Source organism: Electrona antarctica (assembly GCF_951216825.1).
Source record: "Electrona antarctica genome assembly, chromosome: 17".
In the NCBI taxonomy this organism is placed as follows: Eukaryota; Metazoa; Chordata; class Actinopteri; order Myctophiformes; family Myctophidae; genus Electrona; species Electrona antarctica.
The window spans coordinates 21,603,957-21,626,333 of record NC_136798.1 but is presented as its reverse complement, the minus strand read 5'-3'; the positions used below and the strand labels follow the sequence as shown (position 1 = coordinate 21,626,333).

At 42.0% G+C, this 22,377-nt stretch overlaps 3 protein-coding genes across 6 annotated transcripts in view; all 3 read right to left on the bottom strand.

Annotated features, from left to right (window-relative positions):
* ift172 (intraflagellar transport 172) overlaps positions 1–3,473 on the bottom strand; it is a 70,914-nt gene extending 67,441 nt beyond the window's left edge. For both annotated transcript variants that reach the window (XM_079526818.1, XM_079526819.1), the window contains exons 1-5: positions 3,262–3,473; positions 2,742–2,885; positions 2,423–2,535; positions 2,295–2,334; positions 663–728 (exon numbers count right to left, since the gene is read on the bottom strand). In XM_079526818.1, the coding sequence (XP_079382944.1) occupies positions 663–728; positions 2,295–2,334; positions 2,423–2,535; positions 2,742–2,885; positions 3,262–3,300 (402 nt within the window). In that variant the 5' untranslated portion in view covers positions 3,301–3,473. The remainder of the gene's footprint in view (positions 1–662; positions 729–2,294; positions 2,335–2,422; positions 2,536–2,741; positions 2,886–3,261) is intronic.
* Positions 3,474–6,605: 3,132 nt separating this feature from the next.
* LOC306941024 (clathrin light chain A-like) lies at positions 6,606–7,199 on the bottom strand (the record flags this gene model as incomplete). The annotated part of the gene is made up of 1 exon (XM_079526327.1): positions 6,606–7,199. The coding sequence occupies one exon, from the start codon at positions 7,197–7,199 to the stop codon at positions 6,606–6,608; it is 594 nt and encodes a 197-aa protein (XP_079382453.1).
* Positions 7,200–13,195: 5,996 nt separating this feature from the next.
* Positions 13,196–22,377, bottom strand: part of dnajc5ga (DnaJ (Hsp40) homolog, subfamily C, member 5 gamma a) — a 29,157-nt gene continuing 19,975 nt past the window's right edge. For 2 of the 3 annotated variants that reach the window (XM_079526832.1, XM_079526834.1), the window contains one exon: positions 13,196–17,031. Coding sequence is in view for 1 of the 3 variants with exons in the window: in XM_079526834.1 (XP_079382960.1) it covers positions 16,928–17,031 (104 nt within the window). In the remaining 2 variants the exon portion in view is untranslated. Of the gene's footprint in view, positions 17,032–18,898; positions 18,931–22,377 lie in introns of all 3 variants that reach the window. The other variant, XM_079526833.1, reaches the window with a different exon arrangement.

Genomic DNA, 22,377 nt, shown 5'->3' with positions numbered 1-22,377 from the left:
TTCTCAACTACTTTTTTCCAGGCTTGCATGTTGTTGTTTTTTTTTTTTTACTAAAAGCCAACGTGACGTGAGTTAGGTCATGTTTCTGAGGCAGGCAGGAAAGGCAATTATTACTATTACTATTATTACTATTACTATTATTACTATTACAAAGTATATATACTATACTTTTTTGTTTTTTCAATAGCAATATCCTAAAAAACAGGGTCGTATTATAATCAGGGACTAGACTATTTGACATTCAATGTTATTTTTCCACAAATCAGTGTTGAAAATGGGGGTTGTCTTATAAGCAGTCGTCTTATATTTGTACGGCACATTTGCAAGGCAAATCAATGTGCTTTATAACATCTGTACAGTGTACTGATTGGCGTGATGTTTGAACAAAATCAATAGGAGTTATATTAAAAACTTTGTTTAGCAAAAATCAAGCTATTGCTGGCAATATTTGCCCTTGCTTCCAGGGAGTGTGCATGCAGAGTTTCACTCAGATTGTTCTGGAGATTAGATACACAAAAACAGACAGAAAGACAGACGGATGCACAGACAGACAGGGACGAAACATAGTCTCGGCTGTGCCTTCAGCCTGGCGGAGACAATAACTTCTGAGAGCATATCATAAATAAAAGTGAGTGTGTACAAGGGCATTTTGTGTGTCTTACCTTGCCCTCAACTAAACCAAAGACAATAGCATGCTCCAGTGGCCAAAGTAAGCGAATCACTGCACTCTGTAACAAAACAAATACAGTGAGAATGACTGACAACTTTCGGGAAAATGCAGTTTGCTTTTGGGTTGCCCATTTTGCTCGTTTGAGAGTGGAAACAACCATCCATAAACCTATGGTCTAAGCTATAGTATAAACACAACACGAGATAGGTCTATTAAAACACCTGAATGTGGCCAGTCTTCTGGTCTGTGGAATGTAAAATAAGAGCACTGTTTACCTATAATATGCTGTTTTCACTGTTGCTAAACACTTAAAAGTGTGTTACGGTTGTCCTGATCCGATCATATGATCGGAAATCGGGGCAGATCACGTAATTTTCAAATGATCGGAATCGGATCTGAAGCAAAAACATGATCTAGTGGTCTAGTATCAATATTATATCCATATCATGATATTAGACTGGATATTGTCGTGTTCTATAAAAATATAAATATTGGATAGGGAAAAATCAGTATCGGCAGATACACAAAATCAAATGATAGGAATCGGATCAGGAGTCATATTCAGGTATGTGGTATAAAAATGTAAGTATGAAATTTTTAGCGCATAGCCCCAGAAAGTAAAAAAATAAGTTAAATTGAACATTAATTCAAAATGTACTTCATTTTATAATGGACAATTTACTTTTCAGGCAAGTGGGCATGACCTTTGAGCAAGTAAATGTTTTTTTTTAGTGGCTTTCGCCTTCATTATATATATATATTTTATAGAGGGATAGATAGTAGCCTGACAGGAAATGAGGGAGAGATGGGGGGGGGGGGGGGGTGACACGCAGGAAAGGCCGTCGGGATCGGGAGCCGAACCCGCCTGGAGTATACCAGCCAAAGTGCCTGGACCGCTGGACCGCTCAGCCACGGCCCAGACCAACCTTTGGGCAAGTAGAACATAACCTCTACATGCCCGACAGTCAAGTGCCTCTGACTCTGAGCAACCTTAGTGTCAACCCCTGTGACTGATTGATTGATTGAAGTATTTATTAACAGTTTGCAGAATTACAGTACATTTCAAGCACAACTCAATACAAAAACTGTTAACTGTGAGTGGACGACACCATAAAGCATTACACTTGTTTTACAAGAGGGTCCACCGTTTTCAATTCATCATAACATTTAGAGACGTACAAATATACACTTCTATATAGCCAAAAACAGGAAATCATCATAATGGAGGTAAAAAAGGGGAAAAAAACATACAGTGAGGGGGAAAAAGGGGGGATTCAGAATTTACGGGGGCCAGTTTCAAATTGCAGCCGTCCGTAGGTGTTCTTTGAGAGCGGTCTTGAAGGAGTCAAGGGATTCACATGTCTTAATGACAGTTGGTAGGGTATTCCACATTTTTGTGTCATAGGAGTTTGGGGGTTTGTTTGAACTCCCTCTGGTGTGGACTTCATTGACATTAAGGAAGTATTTAGACAGGTACATGGGTATCTTGGTGGTGTATCGAATCTTGTGGACCAGACCCATTGCAAGATGCTGTACTCTGTCGTCAACCCCTAAGCCATTCCAGCCTGTCAAAGTGGGCAGGGGTACAAAAATACAACACCATTAAACATTTTGTTTTACTCACCGTTTGAACAAATTTGTTACAAATGGCTTTCTTGTCCCCCCTGGGTAGAGAGAAAACTGTCAGCATATGTTGACATTTATATATACATGAAATGTAATATATAGCGTGAGGTCAGCCAACCATTTTACCATTCCTCTCCTATTCTGTATACAAAGATGATGTTGTCAGACTGGCCGATGGCGATTTTCGTAGAGTCAGGGGAGAACGCCATGTCCTTCACCGTGTAACTCTGTTTCCCATACTGCCATAGAATTCAAATATCAATGGATTATTGCTTCCCACTATAGGTTATTTTATCAATTGTTTTGAATTCATCCAACTGTGACAGTAAAGTTTAACATTATATCATCGCTGGACTATTACATTTGTCATGATAAAAATGGCTGATATTGCCGTCTGTGGCAAACAATGTAGCCTATAATGTGAGTGAACACAGTGACATTTTACCTTTGAGTCTATGGGCTTGGTAGAGAACTTGTCTCTCCTCTCTCCTTGCTCATCATATAGAAGCACCACTCTGTCTACAGTGCAAACAGCAAACTTGCTGTTATTTGGTGCCCATGTCATGCATGTCACTTTGGCTGCACCTTCCTATGAAAGAGAGACAGAAACCGACAGCAGTCGTGAGTGAGAGGGCAACATGATGTCTCGACTATATCGCCTTTGGTGGCTGCTGGCTGGTTACATTGACGGGGTTCTTGTTTTGAGCTGCAATAACACACACACACGAGTCACGACACATGTCCATACCAACCAACCAATGCCAATCAGCGTTTGGTTAAAGCTAGCCCAAACATTTAGACTCTCTGACGAATCGAAAAAAACCTCTACGAGAGTCTAAATGTTTGGGCTAGGTTAAAGCTAGTACGTACAGTACGTGGTCATGGATAGAGAGCAACTTCAGAACCACTTCGACGTAAAGCCTATATAGGTAGCATAGCATCGGCACATATAATACTGAACTTACCTGTGGTGTCAAAAGCGTCTTAAGATGTTTCAGTTGCATTTCTGAATGCGGGAAATATTGGTACTGATACACGCAGAAACATAGAAGAACCTCGCTGCACTGTGGGTCATTGGTAAACCCGTTAGCAGATTATTATAGCTGTTGTTTTAGCCCGTGTAGAAGACATCTTTGTGGTAAACATCGCTTTCCCTAGTAACCGTTGTCTAGCAGGGGCGGGACTTTAATCCCGATGTATACTTCGTCGAACAAAGGTGCCGCTCCCCGACACAAAGCGTCTTATCGGAGACTCTGACACGTGACACGACGCCCTGTGTGATGTTTTACTTTAAGTTTTAGTAAAAGGTGTTCAGTAATAAATAGAAAAACCGGGGTCGCGTGGGTTGCGCGCATCAGATCATAATGCTTGCACTATGCTTGCAAGTTGCAACTGCAAGCTATACGAGCTTGCTTGTTGGTCGTTGGTCGTCATCCCCAGATTCAAGGCATGTGCTGCTGAGTTGAGGTACATCACCCCCTAGTGGTAGTAGTGGTATGCTAACCAGAGTGTAGAAGGAGACTGACTACACCACAGGCCTACTACCAAATATAATAGCTTAATAAATAGTATAATAGCCCAAGAACCTAGCGAAAAGGCTCTACTACAAAATACATTCAATACATTCATTTCTTGCAAAAATGTTGTGATGTAATGTAATGTAATGTGAAGAATAGAGTTCATGGATTGATTGATTGATTGATTGATTGAAAATTTAATTTCACAGTAGGCCTATGTAGAATGGGTAGTTGCAAACTACATTTCAAACGAAAGCACAAGTCAAATACAAAAACTGTTACTTAATTTGAGGGCGAGACCGAAAAGCACTAGACTTTGTTTACATCAGGGGACTCCATTGTCAATTCATCAGAACATTTAGACGTACCGGTATATAGATTTGATTTCTAAAAAAATCGGAAATCATCATATAAAGTAAGAAAAAGTGGGAAAAATGGGGTGGGGGATAGACTGGAGCTATGTTGAGTGGTGCCCTTACGGAGCTATGTGTGTGGGTGGGTGCCTCGTGCCTGGCTGGCTGGCTGGGTGGTATGAGCACGAAAATAGCATGGTTGTTTTTCACCACCTGTGCGCAACCTAACACACACACACACACACACACGCACATATTAACTGTATATATGATGATTTCGGGTGTGCCATTACAGTACAGTGACAGTACAGTACAGTACGGTACAGTAGAGGGACCCCCACACGGTAACTCTGTCATTTCGGACGTGGGGCGGCTTGCCGGAATCGGCCTGCCCCCCTGGGCGCGTTCCTGGGGGTCTGGATGTTCGGAGGACCCCCCCCCCCCCCCCGGGGGACTCCTCGGGGACCCCCCCAGACCATCAAGACAGTTTATTGGTTGCCTATGCCCCTTGGCTAGAATGGAAGAGATAAGTTATATGGTAACTGATGATGAGGTTGTTCGAGTTCAAGGTGTTTATCATCACGTATAATAGACTACACTACACATGATACAACAATACAATAACAATTAAGTGGAATACAATAAAAAGGATAGTAGGTCAAATAGTAATATAGCTGCAAGAAGCGATAAGACGGGGCCAAGCCATTGATAAAAGCAATAAAGCAATAAAGAAATAATCACACAGGCTTGACATTAAGGCTAGTCCTAGCTGTTGTCCGGGACAACTAATACATCTTTCCAGACAAGTGCATTAACATTTTACTTGTCCGTTGCCGTTGGACAAGTGACCAACAATATTGTCTGACGATAGTATGGATTATTTATTTTACGTAATTTGACTATGATGTAAAATTTACACTGTGACGTAAAATTCTCCATTCATTGTCAACAGGAATTTAATGTTTGTGGACACACACCAAAAGCCATAGGAGGGCCCTCAAAAAGCTATGCGCATGAGGCAATTCACAATAAGCCACAGAAACACTGATGACCGAACTTGAGAGAAAGAAGACCACACAATTAACAATAGATGGTTGGAGACTGGAGATGACATCACCTTTTTGTTACGCTGATTGGCTGAAGGGGTTGTCTGTCAATGCTATATTCCCACATGCAGCCAACCATGCATTAACAGGGTCCAGACTCCACAGAAACGAATGGAAATGCAATTTCAAGGGGGAGTGGTTTACCAGGCTACAAAAATCCCAGGAGTGGATAGTGTGGATGATATACTTATCAATCCTATCTATACAATCACATGGGAGATCATTGGGAGATCTAAAGATCAGAGGTCCTTTGATGAATGACTGAGCTTCAGCTCTTGACCATTTCCCATGACCCTCTACCATATTGCAGAATTAGAATTAGAATAGAAAACGACAGCACAGAACTGCCAAAACTGTGAAAAATGGCAGCATCAGGACAAAACGGTACAAAACAATAAGGGTTCTTTGCCGCTGTGACCCCTAATTAATACAAATAATAACTAGAAAAATTCTGGATAATTGCAAGTGTGGTTGCACCGACAATTTCAAGCTTTCAGTCTTACTTAAGTACAGATGAGGATGATGTATTGACCCACATTACATCACAGGGACCCTAAAAAGTTTATACAGATTAAATAAATAAAAATAGTAAAGTCATGCAGTTACTATAGTCTGGTTGCCATTAGCCTAGGGAAACCACTAAGACCACTAAGAAAAGAATCACACTTGAAGTGAGGGGCGCTCTTATCATCATACATCACATTCCGTGCTCAGGCCAATCAGCTGAACACATTCATGCTCATACTCACAAACCCACAAAACTCTGCATTCCGGGCCCATTCCGTGCTCTCTCTCTCACGCACGCACGCACGCACACGCGCGCACACACACACACCTGTGCATATAGGGGCTAGCACCTAGCACCCCTCAAAAATAAAATAATAATGTGTGTGTGGGGTGGGGGGTAAATGTGCCTGGGCCTGTAACTGCCTGTTACAGTTTATATAACTTATGAAGTGATTATTGGTCTGGGAATAGAAGATATTTCTATCTATATATAGATAATTTGTTGGCCTCTGAGTGTCAGGAGTCAGGACCTATTCTTCACCAAACTACTAGACTGGTCAGTGCAAATTGTATTGCGATGCGAGAGTGTGGTCGTCTAGCCAACACCCACTCGGGACTCCTGAATCGCTGCCCTCCACTCCCTATATTTGAGCTCTACAGTGTTGTTAGCGAAGTGTCGCGCCACATGCATTCTTGCATGTGGCGCATGCATGCTTCTTTTCGCAGTTAAGTGAGCCTGGGACCGAGGCTACATGCATCCACATAGGTGGTAAAAAGTTTGAGAACCACAACCATTGGAACACAAGATAAGGAATGACAGCACTGTCTAGCGGAGCGGCGGAGACTGCTTCAATGAGATGAGGACAGAGCGCATGCGTGACACATCTTTGGCCTGCTTGCTGGACTCGGGGTTGAAGTCGCAGAGCCGTGCCACTTCTTCCCACTCTGTCCCCGGCTTGTTTTTGTCCAGGTCCGACACCATGGCCTTCTCGGTCGCCCTGGTGACTTTGGCCATCTCGACCTCCTCATTATACCGGGTTTGCCACTCTTCAAGCTCAACCATGGCTTTCTCCTTCCACTCTGCCTCCTCCTGGTGGGATTTGGCGTCTAGGGCCTCAAGCCTCTCTCTCTGCTGCTCCCTCCACTTGCGTAGGGTCTCTGGCTCATCCTGCAGGCTGTCAGCATTGGATATGGCTGCGTCGGTGTTTGATGGACCGCTGTTCGGCTGTAAATGTTCTTCATTTACAGGTGTATCAATGGCGTTTCCCATAGATGAAGGCAAAGGCACCTGTCCGCCGTCCAGGACGCAGAAGTCCTCGTTCTCGATCCATGTGAAATCATTCTCCTTCTGGTTTAGGAAACGAGTGGCGGGATCCTCCTCCAACCCAAATTCTGCAGGGACGCTGTCAAAATCATCCATCTCTATATTGTTGGACAAATCCAGTTGTAAATAATCAAATAAGGAGCGTAGTTAAAAATATACAGGGGATCTGCTGGACATAGTTATATACTGTAGGTATAGGCCTGGTCAGTGTGACGTAAGCACAGACGTAGCACAAACCGTTGCCTAAATATGGACTATTGCGCAATTCTATCCAATCCTTTATTAGAAGTGCCTTGCGTTGGACACTGGACATAACATGCCCAAATTGCCCATATCTGGACACTATTCTGGCGTATGGACAGCTATATAAACCTTTCTGGTGTCACTGACATCATAAGCTCACGGAGGTCTCGATGGATGTTCTCAGCAGGACATTTGGATGAAAACCTGCAAAACCTGTCAGTCACGCTAAAAACCTGTCAGTCAGTCCGCCCCAAAGTTATAGCGCAGCCGGGCCTGGCAGGCGCCTGGCAGCCGGCAAAAACTAGTTCTCAACAGGCCCGAAAATTAAGGCCCGGCCCTACCTGGGCTGGCCTTACCTTACTAATTAGCACACATTTTATGACCTACCCGGCCCGAAAACACAAATAAAAAGAAAAAAGGGCATTCCCAGACCTGCTGTTTCAGCGCGACAACGCCTTTTAGGGTCAATTTATTAGTCTGCATCCAACCCACCATGACTTATGAAACGAAATGCAACATTAATTTAATCTCACTGTCCCTGCCTCTAAAACTCAGTATCCAAATTAGAGGAGTTAAATTATGACCCTCTCAGGGGGGACATAATGGCTGATATTGATAGATGGAATTTAATTCCATAATTAAATCTGAGTTCACACAAATCTGTAAAAATTAATACTGCCAAGACTTTTATATTAACCCTGATTTAATCAGTCCCCATCTCAAAACCAGAACAGTTCTTCTCTGAGTGGGATAAAGTTATATCCAGATTTATTTGGGCATGGAAAAAAACCTAGAGTGAGGCTCAAGACATTACAAAGTACCAAAGGAAAGAGGGGGATTGGCCCTTCCATGTTTGAGATTATTACAGAGCAGCTCAAATCCGGCCATTGATTGGATGGTGTAAGCCAAGTTATACATCAAGATGGAAAGATATAGAGGGTTCAATGGGAAAGGTCTACCAATTAATATGTTGGTGGGAGACCCATCCTTAGTCAAACACTTGTCAGATCCTCCGAATGTGAACAGGTTCATTGAAGGGCTTTTGCTGAAGTGACAGTCTTCCCTCACCAAATTTAACTCACAGAATTGACGTCGAGTCAACAAATCTCATCATGTCCATTATACATTTTCAATGTGACTATTGTGTCACAAAGAACTGTACCAGGCATCATGCAAGTAATGGGAATACTTAGTGCCCCCAACAGCAAAACATTTCATATAATTTCATTTTATATTAACTTATTATTTTTTAACTCTCAGTCACTCTCAAAACCCAATTCTACAATCAATCATACGTATGTAATAAACCTGAAGACCTCCCACAGGGGATAGTTCAATATCACTAGTTACCTTTCCTTTTTTATGTTATTCTCTCTGCGGGTCTCTAGGCCTGGCATGAGGTTCAGAGGTTGGATTGGGAATTACCTCTCTGCATATTGTAATGTTATGAGCTTCCAGGACCTGAAAGACAAATTTAATTTACAGAATCAGGAGTCTTCAGGACCTCTTTGGTACCTACAAATCAGTCTTTATAAATAGAAAACTATTAAGAGAAGATACAACAGGAGTAGAGATCATTGAGCTTTTCCAAAATGCGTATGCAGACTCTATTTATCAAAAAATCGTTTAAAATGTATATGTAGTTCTACAAAACTTGAAAGGGGATAATATTAAAGCAAGATGGGAAACAGAGGGCAACCTTACTATATCAACAAAATAATATGTAAACATCAGTGGAAAATGACTAGTTGGGGAACTATTCAAAAATGTGAGTCGTTTCTTTTGCACTCCAGCCCAGAAAATACATTACTCGTACCAGTCGGACTGTTGGGAGACTCTGTGGGGAAACATTGGCGAAACATTTTCATGTTTTCTGGAGTTGCCCTTCTGTGGTTCCATTTTGGAGAAGTGTCCACAGTGTACTGGAAGCAGTTTTTGGTGTTGACATTCCTTTTGATTTTAAAACCATGCATCTTTCAGATCTGGAAGGACTTCAATTTGCAAAGCAGGATCAATATTTACTGAGGGTATTGCTGGTGGCATCCAAAAAAGCCTTAACAAAAAAGTGTCTTACAAATGTTATACCAACTATATATGAATGGATTGATTTAATCTATATGTAACCAGGTGCGGCAAGGAATTTACGCTAGCCTTAAACAATATAATTGTACGACTACGCCACCTTGAGGTATCAAGGAATAGAATGGATAAGTGAATACTCGCCACAAACAAGTTTGCACAATGAGACATGAACTTCCCCCAAATACATTAATTTAGTGGAACACAGACAGTTAAAAACTACAAATACTGGCATAAATACTGATTTTATTAACTAATTAAATCACATGTTGCAGTCACAGCTCATAGGAACCAGTTTGCTATACTACCAATCTACTACAGGATAATCAAACAGAGGTAAAGATCAAAGACTACAATATAAAGCTTACAAAACAGAGTCAGCTGCCAGTGGGCAACAACCACTTTTAGGGGAAAGCTACTACTACTACCACTATAACCACTAGAGCACAGCACACACAGCAAACAGCATAGAAAAGGATGAAGGAGCACCAAAAGAGGTGCACGCATTCACACTAACAAACCTGGGCAGTGGACTACAGTGAGACCTATTGTGAACCCCTTCAGTAGGTCACCTACACCACTTGGCTCTCTGACTCTGGATGGGCAATACACTCAGCATTGGGGGAAACAAACAAAAGACAAAATTTGAATTAATTCACACAGTAAAATAAATGGCTCAAATAATCATTATCAAATACAAAATTAACATAAACAAAGCAGCAGTGGCTAGATCTAAAGGAGTGGGAACAACAAACATTTAGTACATAATATAAACAAAATAAATAATTGTAACAAATTGTTTGATTGTATACCTGCAAATGTCCATGTGTGCTCACACATTCCCTCCTGCCACATGAAAGAGGTCAGCACAGGGCACATGAATTAAAATCAACCTGAATGATAACAGATAGTTAGATACAGAATGAAACATGATTAAACCAACAGTTTTGAGACATGTTACTCACCCTGGCACTAAAATAAACAGCAGCAGACCCAGGTCTCGAGACCCTCGGCCTCATTCAGCAGATGACAGGGCATTTAAATAGTCACCTGATTGTCAATAAGGAAGTTGGCTGTAGAGCTGTCCCTATGGTAGCCCCAGAGTAATATAGTGAGAGAGTGGCGACACTAGCGTTGACTCCCATTGTAACAATGGAATGCGGAAGTGCTCATTCTATCTCAATGGGATAGTTCCAGTCATAGGAGCAATGTTTGGAACTATAGCTCATAGGCACCCGCTTTGCGGCGACATCAAAGCGTGTCGCTACTCTCCTACTCTACACTCTGGGTGGCCCCTGAGGCTCAACTTCAACCGGCCACATATAGTATATTTATTATGGAGAGAATTACATTCAGCTTTAGAGGTCAAGTTGAAGTCTTCACAGACAACTGGTTTAGATGGATTACTCATGCCTCTACCATAAGACCTGACTTAAATTCAGTTAAATCTATTTAACATGTAGAAACGTAGGCTACATTTGGGGAAATTGGGGCGCGTTCGGAAATAGCGCACTGATCGCACTGTGCAATGCGGCGAGTTATTTCCAAACGCGCCCCATATGATCATCAATAGAGAAGAGAGGCAGATATCTCCCCTTGTGTGTATTTGTTATATTGTCTTGTCTTGTTTTGTTTTAGGTATGTATTGTCTTTTCGTTTACATGTATGTTTGATTAAAATTAAATAGAAAGTAAATTGAAAAAAAGAAAAAAAGAGCGCTTTAACAAAATGTTCCAGAAAACATAGGTGAAACACATACTATAGCTTACTTGGGCAACATAGGATTACTGTACATCTGTAGCAATTGACAAACACCTTAGTATGGCACCAAATAACCATACTGTCAAATGCAAAGCTATGTTAAAAATACCTCACAGACTCACCACACTCACCTTCTACTATATGTTTGTAATGAAAACAACTAACAAGCTAACCGCTTGTTAGTTGTTTCCATACAGCCAGCCTTTTAAAATATCACATTTCCCACAAAAATATCATATCTCCAAAGACACCTAGTGAGACAGAATTGGCACACCCTCCCACAGTACAGTATGAAGCAGTTCTGTTTCTCAGAACCACATTCATTGGCCTTCTCCTACCCTCTGACCTGTGTCGGTTCTTCAACCTGCTCATTTCCTGGTTAAACAGATGAGTTGCTACTTGCTAATCAACTGAATAGAGGGCTGGCTGAAACTAAGCTGTTGATGAGATTACAGAACCATTTATAGGATGAGGAGACTCTTGCTAGTGCAGAGTAAGCTAAACACAAATGCCCAGCATGGCATTACAGTCATTCATGTTTTCAGCTTTCTATTATTACAAGTAACTTCATGGGTCATGCTTAGATGTTTGGTATTTACACAAATTCAAATGAGTAGGATTTCTAACTCTGTGGTCCATCTGTGCATCATAGCCGTGTGTCCCTGGGTCCCTGTGTCCGAGCACGAAAATAGCGTTATAGCCTTTGTTCACCACCAAGTGTCACTGTTGCACAGCCTAACACACAGACACACACAGGCCAGGGAGGAGGGCTTGTACAGTGCAGTACAGTACAGTACAGTACAGTACAGTACAGTACAGTACCACTCACTTCAAATGGGTCTGATTTTTCTTTATGGGATGGCAGTTGAAGTGTGGCGGTATGTAACCAATTTGAACCTGTTTGAACCTGTTGAAACGATGTCCAGCTCATGGACATCGTTTCAGCCAGAAGTGTCCTTTTTCATAAGGTTCCATAGCTTAGTGGTTAGATCACTGATCAGCAGTGTGTTCACAACCCCCGGTCTTACTTAAAGGTGCTTGTATGGTCAACCAGATTCACAGCTATTCAACTATCCACAAATACTTTCTGTAGAATCTTCCCTCCAAGCATAGGTGTTATTTAATGTCAAGCCCTTTACGGCTACTCTCAATGGTTTTTTGCCGTCTTAAAATAATCAGTTCACCTAAATATCTAGCTTACTTTAATTTGATTCTCTATAGCAGGGGTAGGCAACCTTAGGCACTGGTGCCAACATTGGCACAGCAAAGGTTGATCACTGGCACATTGGCATGTGTGAGAGAGAGAGGATTTTTATTTTTAAATTAAATATAAAAAAAAAAGTTTAGTTGGAAATTAAGTCCAGTCTCATGATCACATGAGTATGCAAATTACATCCTGCATATAATTCCACATTCATTCAAATTCACATTCATTGAACTCTGACCAGGGAGAGACTCTGGGAGATAATGTTTCAAGGAGTCATTTTCTGTTCATGATTTGTACCCCTCGTCACTTTGGATTTAGACTTGTTGGGCTACATCTCCAAATTGCATGTGACTTTTCCATGTATTTCTGTAATGGTATGTCTCGCTGGGAATAAATGTATCCCACCTTGATAGTTTGACAAAGTTTCTGTCTCCGTTTATTGGCGCAATCTTTACCATTCAAACAGAGAACTATTACAGTAAATTCACATCAGTGTCTTGACAGTCAGATTGAGCATGTATCCTAGATTAAACGTTTGTGTTGTGAGGAGAGTTAATTTACAGTACATAGATTTGCTTATAAAGGGTAAAGCCTTTCCACAATGCCAATACATTTGTTGAACGTTCTAACAAGGTTACACATGCCGTATCATTGACTTGGAGAAAAAACAATTCAGTACAGATCCATGGACCTTGGTAGTTTTTTAAGGTTAAAAGTATAATCAATGTTCCAATAATTTCTCACTATTCTCAGGCACGCACACAGCCACGCACCCACTTACAGTACAAAACAATAGACAATAAGTTATAAAATCCCCCTTTTATTCGATTGGATTTCATCATCATATAAATACACATTTACAGATAGTCCACAAGGATCCATGTTCAACAATGAATGACACACACACAAAAGAGAATAAACTTCTTTTGACCTGCAATCAGGAATCATTTCAGTTACACAATGGACAGTGGCCTCTCCTCCCCCCATATCAAAGGGTCCCATGAGAACACGTGGACAAGGTCTGGACCACCCGACAGTCTAACTGAGCTCATGCCATTTTCTACGGCTACCCTGAATTCTAATATTCTACTCTTCACTCTCTTAGGTATGTAATCGCCCAAACACAGCGAGGTGTGCACCTTCCATGTGTCATTTGATGGATTTCACAGTAAAAGGGGGGAAGCCCTTTGTAAGAGAAGAATCGAAATTCCGCCTGTGGGCCTTCCGTCAATGGATTTAAGTCAACACCTACATAAATTTAAAAATAAAGATGCTAAAAATGTATGTACACTATGAAAAACAGATTATGATTTGTTACACCTTTCAATTTACAATGAGGTCTCTCAAAGTGGATGTTGCACACTCCAATAAAACTGACAATTATTTACACAGGAGAAGAATTTGACTAGAACAAATTCCTTCTATGGCCATGTCACATTTACACTGAAATGAATCAGATTATTCTGATTTGAGAAAAAAAATTAAAACACCTAGTGGAATTATTACGGGTGCCGATTTCTTTTTTTCTTTAATGGCTATTAACAAGGGAAAATATTAAGTGAAGTTCAATATGAGTCGAGTAAATGTCTGTTTCGATGTAAACATTTTAATTTTAGTAATATAAATCAGTGGCCAATTTTCAGTCTGCCACAAGTGGCCTGGGTGCATGAATTGTGTATGCTCCTTCACTCTTTTTGATACTACTGGCTTTTTAGGTCTTATATATTTACCTTTTAATTTGTAGTGTGATGAAAAGGGGTCACAATAATAGGGGCTGCACCCTCTGCACCACCTACTGTATAGATTTATGCCCCTTTCCATACCAAACATTACTGTACAGTATGAGTTCATGAAAGCTTATCCAGCAACGAGTGTGCTATATGCATTTAGAATAAAAGACAAAGCCAAGAGGGCTTAATCAATGACACCGTTTATGGCAAGTGATGTAAGCAAGATCCTAGGGTTTCAAACAATTTGTCTATATAAGGACTAATTTAGACCAGGGACAACTAATGAACTAGCTGGTAGAATTGAGAAAATGAGCAGTGGGCTATAGTCTGGGTCCTCAGGACAGGACCAGAGAAGAGAACACAGATTCAAGGTTCAGACTTCTACTCTAAAGCATTTGACTTCGTCTGTTGTTGTATCTATTTAACAGCTCGGTTGATAGAAACATGGCCATCATTCATTGTTACCATTTCTTACAGGTTGAAACCGCAGCAGAATTTCACCCATACTGTCAGCCAAATAGCGCCAAATGAAAAGAATAACCACATATAAAACCATTGCAATTCACTAAGAACCAACAAGAAAGCACGGTGGACATGTAAACGGTTCCACTCTACAAAGAACAGCATAGTGACTGACAATTAAAGCCACAAATGTGGAAGATGTATGATATACTGTAAAAGGAACCACAGTAGCATCGCATGAAAAGAAAATTCTAGAGTGGGTTTTCAGATTTAGCACATTGGAACGATCAACCAGCTATACTGAATAATTGAAAAAATCTTGCAGTATGGAGGCAAAAAAAGACACAATGTACTGTACCTGGCAAGAATGGCTTCCATGTACTGATAACAAAATATTATGAATATGGTGTGTCTTAGCAAGCACCTCTCCCATCATCAGGTGACATTCCAAATCAAATGATAAATAGTCATTTATCTCGTGAAGCCCATACAACTCTATCCATACCCGTACATAGGAAAACACTGACCGTACAAATGTACTATTGGATAGTACCGTCCATCACTGATATTTCCCTGTATGCAGCATATACATTTCTCGGTAGTGCGATACACACCATGGTGACTGAGGATCAGACTCCAAACCGGGTTCATTATCGTACACTAGATTCTCAGGGCAAAAGCCACCTTGCAGTGACATTAAACAATGTGAAATGACATCCAAAATGCAGAGCGATATTGCGTAGATCGAAGGGGGCTTGAAGTGATATTGGTGAAACAGTAAAAACGTGTTCATGGAGTAACACTTGTGTGTGGATATCTTTGATATGACTCCACACTCATCACACCTTTGAAAGATAAATGGTGGCAATGTGTCACCACGCTTCTCTAAGAGCTGGCAACGCGACGACGACTACATCACATCACTAGGTGTTTTCTCATCCAGACTTGCCCCAGAAAACAGACATTAGTGTTTGCATAAAAACAAAAAATGTACAGACCCGTGTCTTAAGTTTTGCACAGTGCATAGACCCAAGAACATATTGTATACACAAAATAATAATACATCGGTCATCTAGTGGCTTACATTACACAGAGCAAAATGGCATTTCCATTGGAGCTCATGTCATTGAATGTGAACTTGGCTGGCTACATGGGGCTTCTGGCATTTTTGGCTTTGGTCTAAATAGAATTGTGACGGCAAAACAAAACAAAACAGGGCAATATAAAAAGGATAACCTGGCAGACGTTCTTTGTTACCTGTTAAAAACAATGAGTTAAATGTTGAAATTACTTCTCTTTTGTCCATCCACATGTTTCTCTGGTACAGTTTTTTTTTTTTTTTAACTTTTTTTATTGTCTGTTAAAGTCAAGGTGTTAATCTGGGGGCATATCCAACTTAGTACCAGACGATGGCACCAGGGTACAAGGGACTGTTCTGTGTGTGTGTGTGTGTATAATGGTGTTGTAGTACTGTAGATGTGTGCACATCTTGTTCAGAGGTAGCGAGTGCCTCTAGATGTGTGTGAGCATGTGCATGTGTGTATGTGTGTGTGTGTGTTCCAGTGCTGTACAGTAGGGTCATGCATGCATTTTGGGAGGTAACGCATGCACATTGGGGTGAGGAGGCCTTCTCTGCTCCATGCTGTAAGTTCTCGTCTCCAGGCTTTTGGCTCAGACAGGTACCAATAAATACACACCGTCATTCCCCGAGCCATAGCGACTACTGGCCAATCCCACAGTACCACCGCTGGTTTGGTCATTGCTGTACAGTCGCAGGAGGAGGGATATGGGGTAGAATGGAGGCGAGGTGAGGCATGAAGGGCAGGATGTGATATATAGCAGAGAACGAAACGGATGGGAGGGAACAATGACATGAATTGAGAGACTAGAGAGAAGAAGGAAAAGAATGACTGACGAGTGACGAACACAGATATATTCCAGCGCACGTCAAGATGGTGGATGGATAGTTGAAGAATTGGGGTCATCATCTGCCAGGCCATTGGCATCCTCACAACTCAGATCACCAGGTCACACTCTGGCCAGTCTTAATCACAGCCAGATGACCAACCTAGCCACAAATGGTGGGTCAGGACCATGTGCTGGGATTGCTGGCAAGTTTGGAGGGAGGAAAAAAACTTCATGGAAGAATCAGAGCTAGCCAGCGGTCGGCCTGGCTTGATTTGGCTGGTGATGAAAAAAGTTGAGGGACCTTCATATGTTGAATGAAGCTTAGCCTAGCCTTCCATTAAGTGGCTAGATGGCTAAATTAATATGAAGGGATCCATTCAGTTTCCCAGTCTTCAAAGAGCTGTCTGGAGGGGATGCAGGGCAGGTCATGTGGGTCAGGGCTGGGGCATGGGGATGGGCTGGTTGGCTGCGGGCTGGTTAGTCTTTGGGGCGCTATCGGCGGTGGAATGCGGCTGGATCACAACTGGGCGCCGCGCACCTGATTGGGGAGAAGAGATAGAGACAGAGAGAGATAGACATGGAGTAGAAGGAAGACAAAAGAGAAGACAATTCAAACTAAATGTGTAACGAAGATTTTATGCTGCTGAGGACTACTTGTTGTGCCTTATTTCTGTCTCATTAACCGACTGTGATTTTTAGTGGTGATTTTAGTATTCACATAAACTAGGAGTAGTATTTTAGCATTAACTAGGAGTAGTTTTAGATTATAGTAAGCCAGTGGAACGCAATTTCGTTCAATTATGCATTTCATGCACTATAGTAAGCCAGTGGAACGAAGATTCATTCAATTATGCATTTCATCTATTCTTGAATGGCAATAAACACGTCTATATCTATCCATCTTTGTGAGTACTGATTTACTTAGTGAACCTTTCTATAACCCCTTGAGTTATCTTCCCACCATGCTTGTAACCACATCCGAACATCTGGCAATGTGGGAATCAACATCACGTTATTGTGTAGATATTGTGGAGGTTTCTAGACACAGGTCATGGAAACCGCCTTTGGAACACAAGGATTATTTTGTGCATGTTATTCTCACTGCATGCTACTGTATGTTCAAGGTGCAAGTTGTGCTGAATAAGGGTCATGTTCCCAGTGTCCTGTAAGTTACATAGATGTATCTACACGCTCTCTGAAAGACATACCATATAGGCATCGTGGACCTAAATCGGCTCTTTTTGGTCCATGGTGGTGTACAACGGAGCATTCACAACTAAGTGAGATCCATAAAACAGAGCAGGCTGGTAGAGTGAACTCCCAGATCCTCTGACTGCTTAAACCTCAAGTCTTATTTCTGAAGGAAAACAAAATGATTCTTCTGTGGTAGTTGACTATATTCTTAAATGAACAGCAAACATCAAAAACATCAAGGGTTTCTAAAATGACTGACAACCAGACACACCTGAGGTTTTGAGGTGCACGCACGCACGCACGCACGCACGCACGCACGCACGCACGCACGCGCGCGCGCGCGCACGCACACGCACACGCACACGCACACGCACACACACACACACACACACACACACACACACACACACACACACACACACACACACACACACACGGTCTGGCAATCCAGCTCAATGCCTACTTGACTATAGTACCAGAAATTGCCAGCGACAGCTACTACTGAATGAGGCATGTGGTTTTGGGGTAGCTACTAGCTACTAGGCCTACAGTACACTGAAAATAAGGGAGGCAGACTTCTGTGCACTTGACAGCAAGATCATTTTAGATGTTTACAGGTACGGTAATTCAGCTCAGGACACAATGTTTTTGGTTCAAGAACATGAACATTTGCTTTATTGATTGTCTGATTATGTCTTATAGGCTACCATCCTTTTTTTATATATCATTTTTATCCCATGATTTTGTAACCCATTTTTCACCCCTGTGTCAATTATCTAATGTGATCCTGGGCTCTACAAACCCTCCGCCAACCTAGTCCCCATATATGGGGACATGGGGAGAGCAACGGACTTGAACTCATGCTTCCTTCATGCCCGAGTGTCCAAGTTGCTCCTCCTCCTACACCTGACAGGGGGGAGTTTCCCTGGTTGGACGTAGCGCGTGGAAGGAACACGTTCCAACCAGTTCCTTTCCCCTCCATCAGGCGCCCCGGCTGGCCAGGGGGAGGCAGTTTAGATAAGCTGAGTTGAATTCCAACAAAAAAAAGGAATATACTGTCAAGATGCAAAATCGGCGTAAGCAGAGAAGAGACAAGTTGTGCAGTGGCCTGTCTGCACTCTAGGCTGTGTGCATAGCATATAAGCGTTCCATGTTCTGCTGTGGAAGCAAGCTGACTATAACCAGAAGCGTCTCTTCTACCTAGGACATACCTGCACCACGCCACTCTGTCACTTAGTCTTCCCTGAGAGAGGAGACGCCACACACCATGAATGTCACGATCCATCAGGATGCAGGGGGGGAAACAGCAACAGAGCACATGGCTTAGCCTTGGAACAGTGGTTCCAAAATTGTTTAGCTCAAGACCCAAAAGAGAAATTTGATGTCTCCCCGGAACCCAAACTAGTGAAAATAGCCGATCTTGTAGATACTTCTTAAATGTATTTTTTCCCTATTATAAACAAAATGTAGGAAACCAAAAATAAGGGGATATTTATCCACATAAATTGGCACTGTTTGGGAAACAGTGGCTTAGATTAGAACACATGAGTTGCACATGCTACCGCTCGACTGAACCCTGGCTATGTCCATACTAAAAAGTTAAAAAAGGAAAAAAATCGATCTATAACTAAAGATTTGACTGTATCAGACGCTTGTAACAGCTTGTATGTCTACTATACTATTAAAAAGTAAACGTTATAATTCTGACATCAAAAGGCGAAAAGGCTTTACCTTATTCAATATTGGCTTCTGACAATGGATTAACTTTTATGGGGACAATTTTGAAGAATTGTTTTAGAAGAAAAAGCATTTTCTCTTATCCCAAATTACTGTGTGTACTTTCATTCAACCAAGGCGCTGAAAGAAGTCCCTGACATAAGGAACCCACATGAGATTAACGTCACCCGGACACCAGAGCCTGACAAAATCCTTCAAGCACATCCCAAGATCACCTTCTCCCCAAGTAGGCTAAAACTTGAACGATCCCCTCATGCTGAGTAAGCCAAGGCAATTAAAGGTTGGAGTGACAGACACTTCCCTGTGTTGGTGAGAAGGAACACACTGCGACTGCCAACAGAGACAAACGCAAACAGGCTTCAGTCGGTAGCACAATGTGAATTACAGTTCACGGCGACTGAGCGTGTGATAGCTGTAGCAGACCTGGGACAGACAAGTCCAGAGGACAAACTGGAGATCCAACAGATGGTTAGTGTTGACAGGACAGCAGTGGACGACTGCTCCCCCAGAGTTCCCATCAGTATGCAACAGCCACTAAACACACACCTACACAGTCAAATCCGGAGTGTTAATTAATCACGACCGCAGGTCACATTTACTATGAAAAATGCATGTCCCGTCAGTCCGTTCGTCCGTGAGTCACTCCACGCCTCCATATGTCATGCCTCGTGACATCACGTCGTGACATCATCAGGGATGGAGATCATCAATATTAAGCCCATTTGGGAAATGCCCATATATGTAGATCCCTGATGTCATCAATGTGGCCAGCAACTCTTCATCTAACCTCAAACCCTTAGATCTCCATATATGGAGCTGACCGGTTCTGACATTCCATATGTTGATCCTTCTCCATCCATCTGTCCTCTTCGATGTCTCCCTTTGGACTTACCTGTCCATTCAAACTCTAGACAGGCCCGCCCCAAAGTCATTAGTGCAGCCGTGCGCGGCAGCCGACAGAGTTCTCAATCTCAACAGGCCCGGAAATTAAGCCCCAGCCCTACCTGGGCCCTCATCAAACCCTGTACACTCAAGACACTGCCCCCACTGCCACCTCCATATATGGAGCTGACCTGTTCTGACGATCTGACCTCATCAAACCCTGTACACTCAAGACATGCTCCATACTGTATAATGGCCAGTACAGAATTCAGTCCATATGTTGATCTGACCCCCCATGCCAAAACGCCAACGCTTGCCCAGCAGTCTGCTGTCACCAGGCGCATGCATGTACAGTAAGCGACCTCGCCCTCAGGGCGTCTTACTGGTTTAATACAGAGTATACAAATGAGGATTGTACTGTGTATCCTGTGTATACACTCCCTACCTCTTACTGTGCCATTGTTGACATTGAAACTGGAAATTAAAAAAATAACGTTGGGAATTTTTTTCACAAAAAACAACAAACTGTATTTCAGTCTATGTTCTCTCACTTTCAGTTTCAACTGAGGCAGCGACCCCTGTGAATCAGTTGTACAGTCTTGTTTTTGGAAAACCTGGCCTATATGGTCTTGGGCCCCTAAAGGGTTCAAAAGGTATCTGCTCCTGATAAACAAGTTGGAGGTACCATGAGTTTCAATGAAATGAGTAAATCGAAGGGGAAAAAAAGAAAAAACTATTGACAGAAGATAAATACAATTATCAGTTTAGTGGTATTTCTAATATTATCAAACAGCACACATTATGTGCTATTTACATCTATATCTTTATGAAAAGAAGCGTTATTTGCAGCGGTGTCACAAGAAAGCGCAGTACAGGTTCAGTGACTCACTCTAAGCAGACCACCCTTACCATTGTCTATGTACTATACGACAGGTCCTTTTGGACTAGTTCCCAGACTGCCCTGCACCAAGCATTGCAGTCACTCCTAGGAACAGTGGTCAGTGTTTGACTAAGAATAAAACATACCTCAGACCAGGACATAAGCGGTAGTTATACAGCTTATAAAATACTGCAGGAGCTTTGTTTTGACAATGAATAGTCTATGTACGTACGTCGTACGGTATATGTTTGTATGTATGTCCCCACAGAAGTAGACCAAATCATGTGAACCACATAGCTCAGCTACTACTGAGACACTACTACACCAAACACAGCTCACTGCTAAGCTTACATTAGCACATTTGTAAAGCATTAAATGTAGTTTGACATTGGCAATGGCATACAGTAGGCCTACATATTTCTGCGTAGTGTGGAGGCTATTGCAGACCGGTGTGGTAGTAGTAGGCCGAACAGATGAACAAAGTAGCCTTCCTCTGACTTCCTCTATTTCCTGTGCCTGGAAATGGGGCCGTGGTCTCCCTTTGAGGAGTGATTTTGAGAATTCAGGTCGACCACAGGCTAAATCGATTCTATTTGGCCCTTACACTGTAAGCCTGCTTAAATATGAACCTGAAGCATTGGTTACAGTTATTTTTCAAATGTATTCATTTTAACTACCCACAGTATGTAAAACAGTATATGGATCCATACACCTCTCAACACCAACTGAGAGGTAACCAATTCAGTTGGCATGTATGCATTTTGTACCCCCTTGTGGACCCCCTTGAAAACGAGATGATTCATCTCAAGGGGTTATTCACAATAAAGAATTTCAATATATATAAATATAGTATGTTAATTGGTGGACTGTCAAGTATCCCTATTGTGCCAGACTCACATTGTCCACCAAGAACAAGACAATATTAAACTTGAACTTGAACTTTGTAAACAAGTTTCAGGATTATACAGACACTGCTCAACACCCTGGAAACACAGGCTGTTGAATTAACAGGGTGGGACACTGCCTTCAGTTACCTCTACTGAGTTGACAGTGTAAACATCAGAGAAAGGGCCTCTGGGCCTAGACTGTCTTGATCAACAACCAACTGGTCTCAATACAATCCTCAGTGTTCATTTAACTCTGAGAGTTACATCGCACTCGTCGCTAACGTCTGAATGACCCTCGGTTGCT